Source organism: Ambystoma mexicanum, chromosome 8, assembly GCF_040938575.1.
Source record: "Ambystoma mexicanum isolate Mex_15411 chromosome 8, UKY_AmexF1_1, whole genome shotgun sequence".
Lineage (NCBI taxonomy): Eukaryota > Metazoa > Chordata > Amphibia > Caudata > Ambystomatidae > Ambystoma > Ambystoma mexicanum.
In genome coordinates, this window is record NC_090929.1 from 447729246 (window position 1) to 447750815 (window position 21570).

General features: G+C 46.6%; 1 protein-coding gene across 1 annotated transcript in view; it reads left to right on the forward strand.

Moving 5' to 3' along the window:
- Window positions 1–21570, forward strand: part of SLC2A5 (solute carrier family 2 member 5) — a 307480-nt gene that overhangs the window by 134434 nt on the left and 151476 nt on the right. The window contains exons 6-8 of the mRNA XM_069610031.1: window positions 12775–12927; window positions 16207–16332; window positions 18589–18776. Of these exons, the coding sequence (XP_069466132.1) occupies window positions 12775–12927; window positions 16207–16332; window positions 18589–18776 (467 nt within the window). The remainder of the gene's footprint in view (window positions 1–12774; window positions 12928–16206; window positions 16333–18588; window positions 18777–21570) is intronic.

Genomic DNA, 21570 nt, shown 5'->3' on the forward strand with positions numbered 1-21570 from the left:
TTCTGTCTGCTGATTCTGTTGGTTCTTGGGTCTACTGTCCACTTTGTGGGCTGAGGTCGTTTGGTTTGTTGCAGCTTGCTGTATGTATCCTCGCCTAGCCTGGGTGTATTTGTTAGTGTGTTCAGATATGCTCCTCCCAGCTTCATCTGGGGGATCTAGTGCTACATTTCTTGTTGGGGAAGCATCCATGATTGGTTGTACTGCCTTCTGTGAACAGGACGGCGGTAGAAGCATTCCTATTTGTTTTATTGTATGGGGTGTCCTGGACAGCGCCGGCCTTAGGGCTGGGCCGCCCGGGGCGGGGCGTCTTGCCATTAGACCCCCCACCATGCCAGCTCAGCGGAGTCTTTCAAGGTCACCCAAACAGACATGCTGCACGAAGGCTTGACAGGCACCCTATTGAAATGAAATGCGCAGCACTCTCTGGGGGCGGAGCGCATTTAATAACATTAGGGAGCTGATCAGCATGACCATGGGCGCACTTGAGGGGTACCAAATGTTTGTTCTGCCGCCCAGGGCGCTGGTGCCGCTAAGGCCAGCCCTGGTCTGTGCACCCTATTACACCTCCTCACGCCGCCATCTGTACCCCTTCCTGAACGCCCACCATCCTTCGATGTCAGCTGGATCTGGGAGGTATACGTGAATGTTGCCCCCACAGGGGTGTTTTCCCACCGCTGTTCTGTTGCTGCCATTACGACCTGAAGTGTTCACACACAGCCACACCCCTGCCTGTGTGAATTCAGTCCATGTTTTGTAGACACACAGCAACTGTCTGCAAACAAGTCAAGCGAGGCGGACCCAAAAGCAAATAGCATGTGCACTGATCTCTTTCCGTGTGTTCAAAACGGGCCTGTCCTTTGAGCCCTGCGATCCCAAAGACACACATTATTGGTGGGGAATCACTCCTGCACGTGGTGCCTGCACGGGCGGGTGCGTGTTGCGTCAAACCGAAAAGAGAGGCAGAGGAGAGAGCTGGGATGCAATGGGGATGGACCATGTGCACCTGTGCTTATAGAATACTTTATTTGCAATGCCTAACTCAAGTTACGCACGTTGGGAGACAAATCTGCCTTTAAGTGGTTCTAAAACAGTTATACATGTTCCTGTGGGTGTAAGTGCTCGAATATTTGCTAATGCTTGGTTGTCTGTGATGACAGAAGCAGACATTGCAGTGCCAATCGTTTATGGCACACTGGTGCTGGCGCATTGCCTCTGCGTCCTAGTTTCAAAAGAAACCTTTCCGGATAGGAAGAAGCTAAAACTTGCAGAACATTCCCTTGAATAGCAGGTGTGTGTTTGTGGATTTGGATGCCGTCTGGGAGGGGGCGTGGCAATAGGGTTTGCAGGGAGCGGTAGCAGGACAGCCGAGAACATAGTTCCACTACTTATTTTCGTACACTTGTACCACTGGACCTGAACAACACAAATCTGGAACTCCCTCTCCCTGGTCCCATATATTAGACTTGTGGGGTCACCTAAGGGGGGCAACAAAACCTACATTTAGGGGGTTACTTCAGAGATTTTGGGGGACAGGCAAACTTATTTGTGTGGGGGCATCTAACTTCTTTGCACATTCTAATGAGGAGACTATTCTAGTGCAGCTTCAATGTCACAAGCAGTTAACACTCTCCTTTACATCTGAAAACCTCCACTTATGGACTGCTGTGAGAATGTGCGGTCTCCTGCCCCCTCTCTACCCTTCCAATCACTACCCCTGGCATGCAAGTACTAACCCCACATCACAATTTAAATTGCCTAAAACTGTGTTATGCTTTATGTTAGTAATTGCAGGGGCTTTGTTAACAGCGAATCCAAGGTGCCGTTTAACGTCTGTTTCCTGTTCTGTCCAGCCACGGTTCTGTAGGTCAGCCAGGTCGAGTCAACATAGCCCAAAATTCAGGGGGCAGGTGGTTTGCTGAAGCCCGGTCAGCTCAAGGGTGTTGCGCCACTGGGTCACCTAGCTTTATCCAGGAACTGTTCTTTTCTTTCTATACTTTTCCTGTCCCGCCTCCACTTTCTGATGGTATAATACCCCTCATATCGCGGCCAGCTAAAATGTCCTGCCTCAGATAGGGACCGGAAACAGATGGGCTGCGTCTTCTTTATCTTCCCCCTTCTGTGAGAAACCAAAGGGTGTCTCACCTGCTAGTCCCTGGGGATCTCTCTCTCAGGTGGCCAGGGCATGGCCATCACCTTTGGATCGGACCCTGAGGGTGCACCAGTGCCTGAGGATCACCAGTGTGAGGGGTGTCTGGAGAGTGGAGGTGGGACAGCCAATGTTGATATGCGGTATTCCTCCCTTTCCCGTACTCATGATCCCTCCTATTTCATAGGATTCTCCGATGTCCCAACTCCCGCCCCCCTTTATTACACAAACACTGGGTTCAAGGAAGACGGTGACTGAGAGTTACAATGCTAACTCTTACATATCGCATTGGACATGTCCCGTTAATTGGGTCAGGCAAAATCAGGCAGTTGACTCTAACTGCAAACATCTGATACCAATTAGCTCTCCTTACACATATAAAAGGCAGAACATAGAGACACACTCTGAGAAAGGTGGAACACGAGTAAGAGCAGAGCTTCCAGGGTGAAGGCAAACCTACTGGAGCAGAGCAACGGACCGAGGGACGAGAGCCACGGGTGGAGAACCCCTGGAGTTCCCTGCAGGAGGTTGTTGCCTCCAAAAGGCTGTGAAGGGCACGTAGAGAAGGCCAAATCCCAAACAAAGAAGGCTGCATTGTGTTCAAGGATGCCAGTGACCCTCCCGGGTGAACGGCAGAGTTGGGAGGTGAGGCCAAGCTTGTGGTACTAACCTTGACTTGCAAACTGGAAGACAGTAAAGACAAGAAAGAAACGCACACAGCCGGTGAGCTGGCAAGCGACATGAGAGACCGGTGTGTGCTAAAGAAAGATTGAAGTGGCAACATTATATCGCACAATTGAAGGCTGCACGTGTGTGGGTGAGATGAGAAGAAAGGCAGACCTCAAATTAACTTTGAAGTAACGATAGCTGTAAAGTCAGCAATAATGAGTAATGGAGAGGTCCAGTGAAAGGAAGTAACCCACTCGAAAGTCTCTGTGAAAGATGAAAAGTTTGTAGCGATAAAGTGAATGAACTGTAAAGGCGAGGTGATGAAAATCGATACCGTAGATTTCACAGAATCCAATTCAACCTACTCAGAAATCTTTGATTTTTTTCCCTTCGAATTGGTAAGGTAAGTAGGTATATTTTAAAACCTAGATGGGGGTGGGGTAAGTAGATAGGATAAGGTAAGGGGAAGCGGAAGGGGGTGTCAGTCTCATCTGCATAATACCAAAAAATCAAAGAAAAAAACATTCGAAGATCTCTCCTTTAAGTGATATGGATTCAGTGAAATCACAGACATTCGATGAAAATTAACCCTGAGAGAAGGGGAAAGTAAAAAGGCAAACGTTGAACTTTGATTCATAAGACAGTGAACTACCCAGACCAAGAAGCACTGGGGAAAATAAAATAAGAAATGTGAGTTGAAAGCTGGAAAGTCGAAGTGGTCCTGCAGAGGTCTGAAGAAAAAGCAACGCACAGTCGAAAGTCTTCGACATCAGGAACCGGTCCAGAGCCCGACTGAGGCAGACCACAAGCGTAATAAGTTAGGGGAAGGAACCCCTAAAGGAGGTGAATTAAGCTCGGGGAAGGGAACCCCTACAAGTGTTTTTGTTTTGCTGTGAAAGGTCTGAGCCCGACTGAGGGAGACCAACGTGAACTTTTGCTGTGAAAGGTGTGAGCACGACTGAGGGAGACTGGCATGAACTGTATGGTGAACTGTATTTTGGCAATTGGAAAGTAAGACTTTAATGTGGAAGGCCAGGCGGACCTCAAGCTACCGTCTGAACTGACTTTGTGTTAAGAATCTGAGCCTGAGTTTGTCACTGTGCCTACATGGACCACCCTTACTCTGTGCTGTCCAACTTGGGGAGGAGAGCTGACTCAGCCACATTTGTTCTTTATATTTGAACACTGACTTTCCTTTACATACATATTCTCCTTTTCACACTTTTTGTACAAGATATAGGGCAGGCATTAGGTTTTTTTAGTATAGGCCATTTTGATTTGACAGACTCAACTAGGGCTGTTTTATTTATTATTTGATGGTCGAGACTACTCCAATCTTAGCTATAGGATAAAGTAGGAGTTTCACCATCTCCACTGAAACTTCAAATAAAGGTTTTTATAAATTGTACCTTTTGTGTCAGTGTCATACTTTTGATACCATGCCTCCCTTACACTACATTGCCGGGAATGGAAGGCCAACGTAAAGTATTCTGAGGTAGGCACTGCCCAGGTGGGCTCGGGAGTCCTAACCGCTGGCGACTGGGTTCCCGGTGCACCTGCTGGGTGAGGGGTCACCGGTTGAACAAAGGATCTCAGAGCTCCACCGCTGCCAAGTTACTGGCGCAGCCTCTGTCAGGGGAAATGGTGTGTATATTTTGGAGAAGAGCACCAGTTTGCAGCAACGTAGCCCTGGGCCGTGAGAACCCACTCTGTGATGGTAAGGAGATGGAGGGGCTGGGCAGCTACCATATCAAGTTCCTTTAAGGGTTACCTTAGCAGCGATGCTGGTTGTCATGGTGACGGTACACCATGCTCAGTATTCTTGAAGGCACGCTGATCTTTCTCAGTCTAATATATGGGACCAGGGAGCGGCAGTGCCAGATTTGTGTTTTCCTTGTCTGTTAGCTGTATCTGTATATACATTGGACGAACACACAGAGAAACAGCACTACTTAGAATTAAGACCCCAGAAAGGCAGAGGAAAAGGAGTAATGGTCTGGGTTCTTGAAGAAAAGACTGCTTGAGCTCTTCAGAAAGGTGATTATGGAGGAGGGGGGTCAAGAGGAGGATACAGAAGGGCATTCCATCCTCTTCCTCTGAGTCACCCTCATGCGCCTCTGGAGGAAGAGCAGAAGGGGATAGACTTGAATAAGGAAGCAGTTGCCTCAGTGTTAATCAAAGTGGCACATTATATGGGTTTTTCTGATGGAGACCCTCCACCTCCTATGGACAAAATCACCAGGACACATCCTCCTCAATCTAATCATATGTTAAAAGTGGGCCTTGCCCTCCTAACAGAGGTAACAAGTGAGATTTGGTGGCACTGGTGGGAACCTCAGATGACTGCCATTCCCAGATACTAGGTTAAATTATACCCCTTGAGGTGTGAAGAAATATCAGCGCCTCAGTCAGTTCTGGTGAACACTATCCCCCCTACCCTGGCACGGAGCTCATTCATGGTTCGGAAGAAACCATACAAGACTCCACAAACAAAAAGCATTTAGTGCAGCCACACATTCTTTATGCACAGCTGAGATGGCCCGGGAGGCCTTGCTAAACTTTCCAAAGTCCTTCATGAAGAGACTAGGCCTGTGCCTTTCCTACAAGCAGTCAAGTCCCAAGCAGAATTCAAATTCAACCAGGCCTATGAAGGAATCAGGTCTTCTGCAATGGCCATAGTGGAGTCAACCATAGCTGGAAAGCCAAATGGTGATGGCTGGAATGTTTTGAATCAAACATAACCACGGTCACAGATCTGGGCAACTCTCCAGACCAATATTGTTCAGCCTGCTATTCAATTACAGAAGGGGAAAGATCATATGTAAATCAGACCTGGTCCCACCCAAAAGGGGCAGTGCAGCCCGTACTGCTAGGTCAAAAATACCTTCCACGCGAGACCACAAACAATCCCCCGACATGTTTCGGCCTCATTGGGAATTATCAGTGAGGAGTAGCTCGGGTTGCGCCTTGAAACACTTGTGTATAGGCGCGTTATAAGTGCCATATCATGTCATATCAAAACCTTACACCTATCATTTTTCTGGTTATAGTCAACCATAGCTGAACATAATCACCTACACATATGGGACTGGCACACATTCTCACCAGAAAACCACAGCCATGTAAAATCCCTGTGAGGGGCAAAAGTTATTTGGTGAATGCCAGGAGGAAAAAGAGAGAGGGGAAACAGTATTTACTATATGGTTTTTCTAGTTCCCAAACCATCTGGAAATTACAGGCTGATCATAGATCTGAAGGGGCTAACTCTCGCCGGGACTATGCAACATTTCAAAATGGAATGTCTTCAGTGGGTGACTCCCCTAATTCAAGACAAGGACTTCCGAGCATGCCTAGGCCTACAGGATGCCTACCTCCAAATACCAATTTGAAAGAAACACCAGCAGTTCTTGAGATTCACTGCAATTCAGAGCTCGCCCTTCAGGCTGAAGTCTGCGCACTGCAAGGAAGGCATGGTATCAAACAGTGAAGACAGACACAACTGATCACAGTTCAGGGGTGTTTATTTAACTTCAATGGGTTGGTTGAGCACCTATCTAAACCTAAATTTAAGGATGGGTGCAAGCTACGACCATCAAATAATAATAACGAAGTCCTAGACGAGTCTCTGTCAAAATAAAAGAGCCTATACTAATAAACCTATTGATTGATATTTTATTTCTATCACGCTCGTACACAAGTGTTTCAGAGCGCGAAATATTGCCAATCCTTACTTCTAAATACAAAATGGTGTGGGACAATAGTGTATGCAAAAAGAAAAATGTTCAAGAAATAATATGTCAGGATAGTTGAGCAGTTGGCTTCCCTTCCCCATGTTTTCAGCACGGGGCAAGGCGGCACGTTTGAGCTTCGCACACACTCTGGCTTCTCTGCCACGAGGATACAGTTCAAAGCATCGGTAGCAGGAACTTCTGCCAAAGCCTCTTTCCCAATAATACTCTATTACTGTAGAGGGTCTGTTGTAACAAACAAGCACCAAAGTTCCTTTCTTATGAGGATTTTACATTCACAAGTTTTCACTTTCAGTGTTCATCATGGGTCTCCCTCAATCTGGCGCCGACCCCCGTCAGCACAATATTCACATTTGGTCTCCCTCATTCTAGCTTGGACTATGGATCCCCCTCGTTCGGGCTTGAACCCTTTTAGCACAATATTCACAATTGGGCTCCCTCGTTCAGGCTCGGACCATGTAATCTTACTTTCTATGTTTTTCTCTTGATATCAAACATTGAAGACTTTAAAATGTGCAATGGCTTTTGCTTAAACCGTTACAGGACCACTTTGATTCACTTCACACAATGTTCTTCCTAATCTTCTACTTTTGTTTCGGCCACCTCTTGGCTGGATACCTTACAGATACCTTTGTTTGAGCACCCTTGTGGTAGCAGACCACTCTGTTACTGGTATCATATTGTTCTCCTTTAATGTTCAAACATTCATCAGCAATTAAGCTTTCCTTGCATCTTTCATCACATGCGTTTCAATCTTTGTTCTTGCTCTCGTTATACAATGTTGCCGCTTGCAACCTTGACTGCAACACAGACCGGTCTTGCATTGGTCTCCCCAACTCATCTGCTGTGTTGATCTCTCAGGAGCTGCTTTGGTCTTGGAGCCAAGGATGGTACCACAGTGGCTGCTGTTCCTTCCTGACTCCGTTAGCCGTGCAAGAGAGCATCTGCTATCTCTGACACACAATATAAGATTCTTCAGTCTGGTTTCCTGGCCTTATACTTTCTAATGTAAAGGGTTCTGGAAAGTAACGGTTTCTCACGGAAAACATCAAGGGTATCTCCCTTCTTGCGTATCCTTCTTGGTTTGCCATCTTCCTTCCGTCGTTCAGTTGCTGTCGGGGAAAGTACTGTTCCTTTGTGTGCTTTGTCTCCCTCAGAGTGTGCTCTCGTGCTCTGCCTTTTATCCGTGTGGTGAAGCTTAATGGAAGTCAGGTGTGAGTGGTTACCAGTAATTGCCTGACCTTGCCTCAACATAGTAGTGGAATATGTCAGGTACAATGCTCGGGTGTGAGTTTGTTTTCTCCCAGAGTGGGCTGTCCATGTGAAAGTGTTTGTGTAGGGAAAGGAGTGCGGGGTAGAGTTTCTAAATATCCTATCGGGTAGGATGGGGTAAAGATGTTACAGGGAGGAGGAAGCCGCAAGCCGCCATCGGGTGTCCCACTCACACTCGCCAAAGGCCCCTCACCCACGTGATCCTCCCGCACTAGTCCACCCCCAGATTCTGGATCCAAAGGCGATGGCCATGCCCTGGCCACCTGAGAGAGAGAGATCCTCGGGGACTAGCGGGTGTGACACCTTCTGGTTTTTCACAGAACCAAGTCTTCACAAAGGTCCTGGGTCTGATAGTAGCTGTACTCTTTCTGAAGGGGATACAGGTTTTTCTTTATTTAGTTGACTAGTTGATGAAAGCATCATGGAGACCAAACTTGCAGGACGCTGAAGTCAGTGGGAGTAGTCATCAACAAGTTACAGTCCCTGTTTCTTCCTTCCCAGGACCTCCAGTTTATTGAGGCTAGATTATGGGCTGTGGAAGGGAAGTGAAGCTCCCAGAGGGCAGAGCAACCAGGCTACAGGGGACCCTAAAAAAATCTCCTTTCCACAACACAAGCGACTGTTACAGAGTCCCTACAGGCTCAGGGACACATGTCCGCCCGAGTTTTATTTGGTTCCCTGGGCTAACCTTCATATGAGACCATTGTTGCCACATCTCCAAAAGTTCTGGAAGGAAGAGTCCCTGGACGTTGATGCCCTGCTCCAAGTCCCCCATTACTGAAGTATGAATTACAATGGCGGCTACAGTTGGCCAATCTCTTGAAATCATCTCTTTTGAGTCTGCCCTTACTGGCCATTCTTACTACAGACACCAAAATGATGGGTTGGGGAACAGTGGTGGAAAATCAGACACATCAGGAAGAATGGACAGTGCAGGAAGCAACCCATTTCTCCAATTTGAAGCAACTGTCAGCATCATCCTGGGTCATGCAGTTTTTCACTCTGCTTCTCAGGGGCAAAGCAGTGTTTCTGCAGACAGACAATAATACAGTTGCGTCTCACATCAACAGGCAAGGGCTTAACGCGCCTGTACTAGAAACACTTGTGTACAGGCATGTTATAAATGACATATCATATCACTCCAGTGCTCTGGGACTACTGGTGAAAAGTCTGGGGAAGTGGGCAGAGGAGAACCTCCTATCCATAGAAGCGGTGCACATTCAGGGCAAGGACAATTCAGAAGCAGACAGAGTGAGCAGGGTTTTCTGTTCTGCTGCATGGGAATTTAGGAAGGACGGATTTCTCAGCATTTGCAACAGGTTTGGGTCCCTGAATGTGGACCTCTTTGCTTCTACACAAAATGCAAAGGCACCCCAGGTTTGCTCACGGTTCCCTTGTCCGGAGGCCTGGAGAGTGGATGCAATTAATGGGATGGGGTCTTCCCTCCTCTCCCACTGAACCCAAAGTGTGGTTCCGAAGATCAGGGAGTCGGTGGTGGAAGTCATGCTGGTGGCCCTGTATTCTCACTATTACTCCAGTATGTCTCCTTCCGAGGCAGCCATATCCCATCAAACAGGCCCAAGGAAGAGCAGGGGCAAATATTCCAGCTTCTCTGGCCTTGAAGTTGAGAGCGAAAGGTTACAGCACCAAGGCCTCTCCCAAGAGTTAGCCCACACAATTCAAAATGATAAACCTCAGCCTTGATAGCCTTTCATGGGTATTGGGACAATTTTCAGGGATGCTGTGAAAAGAAAGGAGTTTCAACAGTCTTTGGCCCTTTTCCTATTGTCCTTCAGTTCCTTCAGGAGATGTTCCACCTGGGTTCATCGGTTTGCACCTTCAGGGCCCAATGGTCCATGATTAGAGAAATGTGGGGCAGGATTCTGGGATCATGCCTTGGTGAATCAGCTATTGAACAGTTTTTCCCTCTCTAGGCCAGTATGTGTGTCTGGGTCCCCCCTCAGGGACCTCCCACCTATTTTAAAAGCCTTAAAGTCAGCTCCCTTTGAGCCCCTGGAAGAAATGTCATTGAAATGGCTGACTTTGAAGACAGTATTTCTAGTGGCCTTGGGGTAATTCTGTGCCTTGACATGAAAGGCTTCCTAGCTAGTGATTCAGGAGTATGCCCGCTTTACTTAGATGTGACTCAGCCTGCCTTCCCAAGGTCACATGTCACAGGACACTGTCCTCCATTCGTTCGTTCGTTTGTCCCTAACCACCCTACCCAGAGGAGTTTAAATAGAGTTGAATGGATAGGAAGGCCACAGTACGCACAATTAGTCACTGGCTTAGATAAGCGATCTCCATTGCACATGAAACAACTGAATCTTGTTCTCCCCCTAGGGTTCAGGGGAGGTTGATCAGGGCAATGGTTGCCTCATGGGCTGAGGTCCAGGGAGTGTCGATCAAAGACATTTGTCAATCCTCTGCCTGGGCAGATAAAAAAATGTATCAAGCACTACCACTTAAATTTTCACAGCGGATTTGGTGCCTGAGGAAACACTTAATTCACATGTCTCGATTTGGTGCCTTGCTAATAAACTGGTGCAGGGTGGTGCGCGTAGCATCTGTGGTCTGAGGGATTCTTTAGGCCCATTCATCACATCAAGTTGGCATACCTCACAAATAAGTACTTGGATGAGGAAGAGGGACATGGCGGTAATGCATGCATTACTTACACGTAATCGTCATTACTCCTAGTCCTGCTCTTCCTCATCACATTACTTAAATCCAGCCTCACATGCTCGACTTGGGTGAAATGAGCAAGCTGGTTAGGACACAATGGGTTCTATACCCTGAGTAGTGGAGGCGGGACAGGAAGAAGCTCATTGTTGCCTAAGCTCTGGTTCTCTCTAGGTTGGACTATTGTAACAGCCTCTTTCTAAATCTACTTGCCTCTACTCTCCGCCCTTTACAACTAATCCAGAACAGGACTGTGAGACTTGTCCTTGGCCTCAAACCCTGGGATCGTATCTCTCCAGCTCTGAAATCCCTTCATTGGCTCCCAGTGGATGCAAGGATTAAATACAAAGCCCTCTGCATCGTCCTTTCCACGTTGCTTTCTGGGGCTTGGGTCCAAAATACCTTCAACTATCCCTCTGTAAATACTTCCCCTCTCGAGCTCTTCGCTCCTCTACTTCTAACTCCCTCAGGGTCAGCCATTTTTCAAAGAAACGAGCTGGGGGTAGATCTGTCTTCGGCTGGGGCCTCCCTTTGGAACAGCCTCCCTGCCACTCTGAAACTTGAGGAGAACCATCTCCAGTTCCGTAAGCACCTCAAGACCTTCCTCTTTGCTTCTGCCTTTGCCCCCTTGTCCCCTGCTGATCTGTTTCTCCCTCAGCACTGTGCACCTGGCCACCCTCTGTCCTCTGGGTCCAGGTACCTGCTCAACCTGCCACCTTCCTGCACTGCCTCCGGGCCACCCCTTGCACTGGGGTCTGTATCTGTACCCATACAGTCCCCCACCCCATTTCTTTTCTTCTGCACTTATCAGACATACCCTGTCTGCTAAACCCAGCACTTGCCGGCTGCACTACCACTGTTCATTGCCTTTATTTATTTATTTCATTTATTTGTTATTATTTATTCTGTTTCTCCTCTGCTCCACACTTTCCACTTCTCCCCCTTCCATGCACTTTCCCCCTTTCCATTTCCCATGACCTTGCACCTTCTCAATGTCACTGGGCCTAGTAAGATTGTTGTTTTGTTCTCCGTTCCCCTCCCCTCCCTTGTCGTTATCTGAAACACTTGTGTACTAGCACGATATAAATTAAATATCAATTCAATTCAATTAAAAAAATGAATAGAAAGTGATGAATGGTTCCTGCATAGTGGTGGATGACCTCGCAAGTAAGTACTGTGAGAGGAAGAGCGGGACTAGGAGTTATGAAGAAGACAGTAAGCTATCCATGTAGTGCACATGGTTTGATTAAAGTAACAGTATGATAACATTGTGAACCGCAGATGGAACAGATTTTTGAATTACATGTACAAAGGTGTAGTAAAATCACTGGAATGATGCGCAGGAGACCGTGAGGCTTAAGAGGATGTTGCTTTATTTGTCATCAACAGCAACTAACAAACTGCAGCTTAACTGAGGTAATGTCAAATGGGCAACAGGCCCATTAACTTAGGTGCAACAAAAGAGTCTCTTGTTTTGTTAGAAGGCCTGTACGCCAGTACTGTAGAGGAGCTGTCAGGACCCGATCCTGCTCCGTGCCTTCCTCCAGGCGTCTGCTGCGCGGGAAGCGCGGGAGCAGCATTTCCGCCTTATCGCGAGATCTCGCGAGACTGGGAGGCCTCGCGATATCTCTACAAACGGTCAAAAAAGTCGAATGGAATATGCTTAAAACTTCAATTTCGGCTTGCAGAAGAAGCAATAATGTTGAATTTTAAAATAGCCATCGGATTCATGGAGAGGGCGGGGATGGTGAGGCAGCGAGGAAAATAATGATTGGTTAACGATTAGATGAGGGTAATTGGAGCTATGCTGAGTTACCCCTTCGCCGAAGTTGGTTTTAATAGATCTTTCATAAAGTGTAGCGGTATAAGCGAGAAGTTAAGTGAACCATTATTCGTTTTAAAACAATTTGCTTTCAATTTTTGTAATTTATTTGATTCTCAGTGATATTGCATTTCTAGTGTAGTAACATTTATATAATGAGAGTTTGCCATTTTGTTTTACTTCAAGGCAATTTTATAGTTCCCTGGTTCACCGCAGAGTCTTGTGCGCATGTGCAGCCGTGAATAACCCACCATGAGCTTGGCTGTTACATACAATGGTAGTTCCGGGTTTGATAGTATTGATTTGCAGGGCGACCAGCTACTGTAATATGTGTATGTTGTACGTGTGTAGTGCCTGCTGTTATATATACATCTCTGAACAGAACACTCTCGCTTCTTTTTACAAATGTTTTATCAAACCCTCGCCCACTGCAGGCATATCATCCAATGTGGTGCCCATGTACCTCGGAGAGCTGTCCCCCAAGAACCTTCGGGGAGCCATCGGGGTGGTCCCCCAGCTCTTCATCACGGTGGGAATCCTCATGGCCCAGATCTTTGGCCTCCGCGCCATCCTGGGAAACGCTGAAGGTAAAGGGGTTTGGACAAGTGTCAGAGGGTGGGTGGGACGTCACTATCAATCAGGCACTGCGCAGATTCACATGGGATGGGTCAAGCAAAGAGGGCATCACATTGCATCGCGGCTTAGGGCAGCAAAAATCGTTACAATGGCTATGTGAGAGGGGCCGGGGTAAAGAATGTACAGTGTGGGGGCCGGAATGTTCATTAGTACCATGGACAGGTGCAGCAGCCAATCAGGTTGCTCAAAATGTGTGCTGGACCTCATGATCCACGCCTGCGATGTGAGCAAGTCCTGTGCTGCTCACACCCGCTGCCATACTTTCCAGCTTACTACTCCATTGACCCCACTCTTGCCTTCTCTCATGCCCATCCACTTCCCAGCAGAGCAGACCCAAACAACTCCCTGCCCAGCCCCAACCACTGCACTTACCTATGCCCTGTCTAGCTGCAGCTCTTCCTCCTCACGCGCCCAGACAGAATATGGTAGCCATCTTCTGCTATAGTTCTTTATTTTTAATTTGTGGACAGTAACTAAACTGTTTCGTAACTTTAAATAAAAAGCTGTTAGCATGATGGGGGTCGGCCCTGGTGTGGTAATAACAATAATAACCAGTTTCAAGGGCTGTACCTGGTGGTAACAACCCAGGAACCCCCATTAAAGGCCCTTGCTGCACTCTTGTCTATTAACTCGGGCGCCTGGTCGTGACCACGTGGTACAGCCCTTGGAACTGGAATTCTTGGTCAATTTCATTAGAAAAGGGTTCATGCAAAGGAAGGCTGGCCTTTAGGGAAGCAGAGAGAACTCTTGACAGACCTGCACCTCGGAAAGGTGGGCGGGTTGGGCAGGTTCAGTTGCATCTTACCACCAACTCAGACCCCACACTCCTGCCTTTCTTGAGGTGTCTATCTCTCAAGAACTCTCCCCTGTTCCCTATAGGTCAGTCTGGGCCTGGTCTTCTGCATAAGCAACTACAAATCAAAGTTGATTCTACCATGGACCATTAACGAAACTCCAGAGCTGTGCCATGCCAGAGCCCCAAATATTCAGCCCATTCCTCTTACTGGTCCAACACTCCAAGCTCCAGCTTTATTGATGCACGTACAATAGAGGCGGGTGTGACTTTGATACACTTTTTACAAAATGTCTCTTGTCGCAAGTATTAACTAGCCGTGCCTCTTGGTGCAAGCATTAACTGGACGTGCCTCTTGGCGCAAGTATTAACTGGTCATGCCTTTTGGCGCAAGTATTAACTGGCCATGCCTCTTGGCGCAAGTATTAACAAGCCGTGCCTCTTGGTGCAAGTATTAACAAGCTGTGCCTCTTGGCGCAAGTATTAACAAGCTGTGCCTCTTGGCGCAAAGTATTAACTAGCCGTGCCTCTTGGCACAAGTATTAACTGAACGCAAGTATTAACTAGTTGTGCCTCTTGGCGCAAGTATTAACAAGCCGTGCCTCTTGGTGCAAGTATTAATTACCCGTGCCTCTTGGCGCAAGTATTAACTGGCTGTGTCTCTTTGCGCAATTATTAACTGGCCTTGTCTCTTGGCGCAAGTATTAACAAGCCATGCATCTTGGCGCAAGTATTAACTAGCCGTGCCTCTTGGCGCAAGTAATAACTGGGTGCAAATATTAACAAGCCATGCCTCTTGGCGCAAGTATTAACTAGCCGTGCCTCTTGGTGCAAGTATTAATTACCCGTGCCGTTTGGCGCAAGTATTAACTAGCCGTGCCTCTTGGTGCAAGTATTAATTACCCGTGCCTTTTGGCGCAAGTATTAACAGGCCGTGCCTCTTGGCGCAAGTATTAACTAGCCATGCCTCTTGGTGCAAGTATTAACTGGCTGTGCCTCTTGGCGCAAGTATTAACAAGCTGTGCTTTCATCCTTTCTGAGTCGCACCCACAGCTTCCTTCGTGTTTACTGTATGTATTGTATTCATTGAGGAGGACATGGTGTTTCGGCAAGAAACCCATTCGGCCATAGAAACAGTGAACAGGACAATCCTGCGAGCGGGTGCCTTACAGTAGACTTGTGCAATAGAAAATGGACCAGGTGATGTTAGGTGTGAGCGGGGAAATTAACTGGGAGTACAGATTGACCAGGGGCAAGCAAGGGATGCATGCTGGGAATTCTGCTGCCTACAATGGCGCTCTGTGCAAAGAACTACCTTCCACAGTCGTCATCTCACACAAACATTTCAAATACATCTTAATACACACGCGGAGACAAATTCTCAAACTAAAGCACATAAAACCCTTTTTATTCTCAAAGATAGCCTGTGAATTTCAGGAGGGCTGTGGGCTGGAGAGCAGTACAAACGATACATTGGCTAGCCCGCTTGCACACATTAGTGTCTGAAGCACTCTCCCAGTCCCAGCAGTCAAGTATAACTCGCTCCTAGCAACAACGTGGATGCTGGGAGCCCGTTTTACAGTGACAGGACCTTGAAGGACCTATTACTGTGAAATAATAAACAAAGAAAAAAAACGATCCCTGTGTGAGGGATGGAAATGCAAGTGGGACAGCAGCCGTTCATGTTGCTGCTGTTCCACTTAAAAAGAGATGCCAAGGTTAGGAATGACCCTTTAATGCAACACACATTCCCCTATGCCTGATACAAACAGACCCTGGGGAATATCTTTGTTTTCTATGCATTTCAATGTTCATCTGGTTTGGAGTTTTTACTCTACGACGTGGAACTTGAAATGACCATTAAAAAAGGCCACATCTTTTTGTGTGTGTGAAAATGATGGGATGTTCGAGTGCCTAATCATCTGGGGCAGCATACCTCATCATTTGCACCAGCGCATCTCATAATTTGCACCAGCGCATCTCATAATTGGCACCAGCGCATCTCAACATTTGCTCCAGCGTACCTCATCACTTGCACCAGCGCATCTCATAATTTGCACCAGCGTACCTCATCACTTGCACCAGCGCATCTCATAATTTGCACCAGCGCATCTCATAATTTGCACCAGCTCACCTCAACATTTGCACCAGTGCACCTTATCACTTGCAGTAGCGCATCTCATAATTTGCACCAGCGCACCTTATCACTTGCACCAGCGCACCTCATCATTTGCACCAGTGCATCTCACCATTTGCACCAGTGCATCTCAACATTTGTGTCAAAAACGTTTTGAGAATTGCCTCACGATCTCATTGAAAATTCAAAACAGACCCATTGCTGTGACAAGGTTAGGTTTTCGGATTTGATGCATAGAGGAGGTACCTATTTATTTTGGATGAAGTGCTGAAGCTAACTTTCTTGTCTGTTGTCCTGCAGGGTGGCCCATTCTGCTGGCGCTGACTGGGATCCCTGCGGTCCTCGAGCTGCTCGTCCTCCCCTTGTTCCCTGAGAGTCCCCGCTACACCCTAATCCAGAAGGGCGATGGAGACAAGGCCAAGAAAGGTATCTGTGCACGATTGCTGAGGGCTGTGTCTCCAATCCAGCCGAAACACTTCAGTTCCATTCATCCTGTCCACAAACCTTCAGTTGTTCAAGCTGGGTGTGAGTAGCTCACTGAGTCCGTGTCAGGTTGCCCCAATTAAACAATGAGTAGTTCACTCTGCCTACTTATCCTAACTCTTCCCACGTCAGATGTGAGCAGCTCATCTAGTCCAGACATTTCAAGTTGTTCAGTTTCAGATGTGATATGTGCATCCACTCCAGAGATCCCAGGTATGCCTGTCAACCTGGTCCATAGACTTCGAGCTGTCCTTCATCTTTTGTAAGTCACTTGATCCAGTGATCGCAAGATGTCCCATATCAAATGCTAATTCAATTTTACTCTTTGCTTTCTGCTACTTGTAGGTTGATCTTTCTGCTATAAATGAAAGGCTTTGTGCCCGAATAGAAGGGAAAAAACAGGACTGGATAAACAACAGACACAGGAGGGTAAATAGCTTGCAGACCTTGGCGGGTAGTCAAAATGTGTAGGTCGGGGGCTGACTGAGCATCTTGCATGCTTGGGAAAGTATTATTTGAATTTGAATTTTTATAGGTCAAGTGATATGTTCCAGATAGCTGTAAACTCTAAGAAGCAGGGACTCACCTCCTGTCCCCTCAAAAGATGATTATAGTTAATTGGCTACCTAGAGTTTTGCGCTTGTCAATAATTAACGCTACTGATCAGTACTATCCATAAATTAGTGAAAGCCAATGTATCATTGTAATATTGAAAATGTAATCTTTGAGCTGAACCATTAATTCTCTGTGCTTAATATTAGCCGACACGTGTTTCGGCCGCTGGTCGTCTTCAAGGCTAGCAACCTGTACTTATACTGATCCCGTAATTTGAGAAATTGTTCTTGACATCCCCCTGATGTTCACTAATGTGTACCTTGTTTCAAATTGGTATTTCAAGTTGGTTTTCTGTAGTTCAACAGTCAAACAACATTTATGGTAAATTCATATCCTAAATAGATATTTTTCTGGAAACGAGTATCCGGTCAGGAATCTCCCAAGGCAGTCTGCGTGTGGTTGGAGTTTAGTGTTGAATTATTTTTTATTTCAGTTCCTGAATTCAGAGGCATGTCTACATAAAGTGACAAATCACTGGTGATTTGAGAAACACAGCGCTTTAGTGTGTGTGCATCAAAATGAGTATTTAAGCAGCTATTGGCTCCCGTCATTGTCGGCACCAAAGCAATGTATTTAATTTATTTATTTATTGCATTTGTTACACGCCCAAACCTGGAGGTATCGAAGCGTAGGTTACTTGAAATACTTGGCTAGTTACAGATTATGTTACAACACAGATACAGAACTTACAATCATATATTTCATGCACAATGAGGGTGGAGTCGACCTAGAAGGAATGCCAGAATAATGCAGGAAGAAACCTAGTTGAATTTATCAAGGCAATCCCACACTCAAAACATATGGAGAAAGAAAACCTAGGCAAATGCAGTACACCGTTACTGAATACCCTTATCATCGTGCACAAAAACCTGAATTCACTGATCCTCTATGATCGATTCAAAAGAGCAGCATCGCATTCATGAATCAATAGGCAGTGATTTTTAAAGATTGGTTGGAAGAAAATCAGATCTCCTCAGAAGCTTAATACTGATGGGTTAGGATGCCTCAGCTCAGGCCCTGAAGAAGCTTGCATTATAGACAATATTGTCAGTCTTGTAGTGTGAAACAAGTGTAAGCCAGTATTTAGAAACCAGTGTTGCATGTAATCTAGAGATCCAATGATGCAGTGGAATAGGGCAGGCAAGAATCTAGCGTATATGATCAGCGAACTCTGTATTTTTTCACACAATAATTATAAAGTGATGTTATTTCATTGAAGCTCTAGCACATTAAATATAGCCTGTTTTTTTTTTCTTCATATGTCTAAATTGAGCACAGGGCCTTGGGTGAACTACCACAAAGGGATTCCTGTAATCCTTCCACCTAAGGCTGATGGCTCAAGACGGTAAAGCCCTCACCTTCAGTCTCCTCTATGCATTGCGACGACTGTTGCTAATATCAGAGCTTCCGCCGCTTCAAAGCCTCTCAATCAGCAGTGCCTGGGTCCACTGTGGTCATTGCCTTGATGGGGCAGGAAGCAAGGGTTTCATGCAGCTGAAGTTGTGGTCACATTTGGCACAATGGTCGAAAGCGGTAGTCGGGTGTATAACTTTGTTCCTCTGTCTCCCACACCCTGGGTTGCAGCACTGAAGCGTCTACGAGGCTGCGAGAATGTGGATGACGAGATACGGGAGATGTGCCTGGAGGACGAGTCAGAAAAGGCAGAGGGACACCTGTCAGTATTGAACCTATGCAGCTTCCGCTCTCTGCGCTGGCAGCTCATCTCCATCATCGTTATGAACATGGGTCAGCAGTTGTCTGGAATCAACGCTGTAAGTATGCCCAAACCCCACTTCTGTATCCGCCTATCCTCCAATGACTTGCTCCTAAAGCAGGAACATAACAAGCCCTTTAAATCCACTGTGCTATGCACTATGCAAAGACACCACTGAACCCCTTAAAACAGAGCACTCTAACCACCAAACCCAAATCTCTGAACCTCTGAATACCTCGAATCTACAGACCTCACCCGCATAAAATAACTTTAAAAAATACCTACAATCGCCCAAAAAAAGCAAGCACAGTGTATTTCAAAAACTAGAGTAGGACATCCCAAAATTAGAGCATTGAAACATTGACCCCAATCATCAAGCGAGCTGATTCCAGTTAACATATTATGGACTAGGGGTGCACCGAATAATACATTTACCATCAGTCTGAATACCGAATAGTTGGCCAAAGTATTCAGCAGAAGCGGATGAGTGAGCAGAAGAATTTATTTTTAACGAAACATGTTCTAGTGCATGATAAACACCACTTTATATGAACAAATCAGGACACCCCATTACATGTGATCTCATGTGTATTTATAAAGTCATAGATTATGAATACATTTATTAAAAAATCAGAAAGGAAAATTGATTGAGCTCCCTTAATTCATACTCACTTATATGTGACCTGTTTGCGGGATATTCAATTTAAGGAACAAAAGTTGCTCTACATTTACAGTAACAAAGTAACATGATTTGTATTTATTGATTTATTTTTATATCAAGATCTGTTTATTGGTATATGCAATCTCAATAAATAGTCCACAGTCAGTATCACAAAGTCGACATAACAAATTATAACAACGAACAAAAAAAATAAATAAAAATGGAGCATCTTGGATTTCCTTCTATCCATCTGTTGGGTGTGTGATGCTGGAAATGTATTGGTTGGACAGGGCCTCTGTGGCCTTGCCCTGTACTCCCTTATCATGTGTGTTCTGTGTTGTTTTCTGCACAGGACTCCTGGCAGTGCAGGTCTTCCTCTTTTTGGTTGTGGTGAACAGACCCTTGGGATACTCTTATGGCACCCATGGGTGTGTGTACAACGCTCAACCCCTACTGTATGTTTGTGGGCATCTGTCGGTGGCCCATAGAGCAGGCTATGGGCTGGTGGCAGCGCCATGCTGAATTTGACAGGTGTTCTGAGTATCCCCCATTTTGGGATACCCAGGCCCTGCCATAGGAATCAGTGGATTCCTGATAGAAAGCAAGATGGCCCTTGTGGCTTCTTGGTTTCTATCACCTGTTACCTTGTTTTCCCAAAGTCCTGGAAAGCCCCGACTCTGTCCCTTCCCCTGACTGGCTTTTGTGTGGAAGAACCATATATGGTATTGTGGGGAAGTCCAGGCCAGACTGGCTGGAGCCTTCCCAGACACTGTCTATTGTGGGTACGCTTTTTGAGTGGGACCCGGATGAATGGGGTGTGTGACCAATATGCACTTCATGTTATGGGTGTCTGGTATCTGTGTGTGTGACACAAAGAATGAGACATCCCCGCCCAAAACTGACATGTATGCAGTGTAGTGTGTGGAAAGGCTTGCCCGAATCCACATTCGTTGTTATGGGTGTCTCGGTGGAAGTGATTGGTCTGAATGCACTGTGACCCTGATTTGCTGCCTGCCTGCGTGAATGCTCTTCTGAATGATTGGCTGCCTGGGCATGGCTCAGCAGTGTGAATGAGAGACAGAACAGTATATCGGGACCTCTCACTTACCAAAATTGTTCAGAAGCTGAAGTTAAAGCTTGAACCTGCTTATCCTTGAAGCCCAGCTAGAAGAAGAAGAATTGCTGCTGCTTTCCTTCGGCCCAATCCGAAAGCTGTGGAGGACTGATCCAAGAGAGGACACGACTAGGAGACCTCTTCCCGAGCTATGAGGGAACATCGTGCAAAAGCTAATCTTCACCAAAGGCACCCTGGAAGCCAGTCTCGAAAGACTGTCAACAGGAGACAGGGACCTCTGAGGAATCCTGAAGTGAAGCACCCAGACATCGAAGTCCATCATCGTCGACCAGGGTTCAGAGGACCACCGTAACCGCTGGAAGCCTGTCGACTCGTGTTGCCCAGAAGCTGGGACAGCTTGATGCCATGCTGCTTGACGACCGAAGGCGCAACGCTCCACCATTGCCTAAGACATTGAAACGAAAGACTCCCTTGCCATCATCGTCGACCGCTTTGTCCCACTGGAGAAAGTCGAGGTCGTCGATGAGCGGAGGAGAATCTGCTGGTGGATTTCCCACCACCAGAAGTACACAAACACACAGACCAACAAAGATTCGAAAGCCAGCCATGGTCAAGTCCTGACCGTCGACGCCAACGCTGACACACGACGCCCGCTGCCAGGCCTACGTTCTTCGTCGAACTGCTTTGCGGCAACGAACTCTTGTCATCCAGGTGCACTGCATGCCTCATCTTCACAGGACATCCACGACCGATCGTTGACGAGCACCGTGAAGGTTAAAGCTGCTCTCTCGATAACAGTGTACACATTTTCTTTGAGTAATCTCGACGCGCTGTGACTCCTGCTTTAAAGGGAGGTCACCACGAGGGATTTGTCAATGAACCGTCGAAGAAAATCTGCTAAACTCAGGTACATTGGGGTAGTAGAACATTGTAGCAGGAAACAAGACTAATTAAATATATATGAACTGGGTATGTTGATACACTTTATTTACAGGTTGCACAGGTGGGGGTATCCTCACACAGAACTGTTTCATGGTAGTGGGACAAACTATTCTGCAAATGGTTTAACCTAACTTGTCTTCCTTCGTATGTCTGATGTTGATTCACATTGCTATT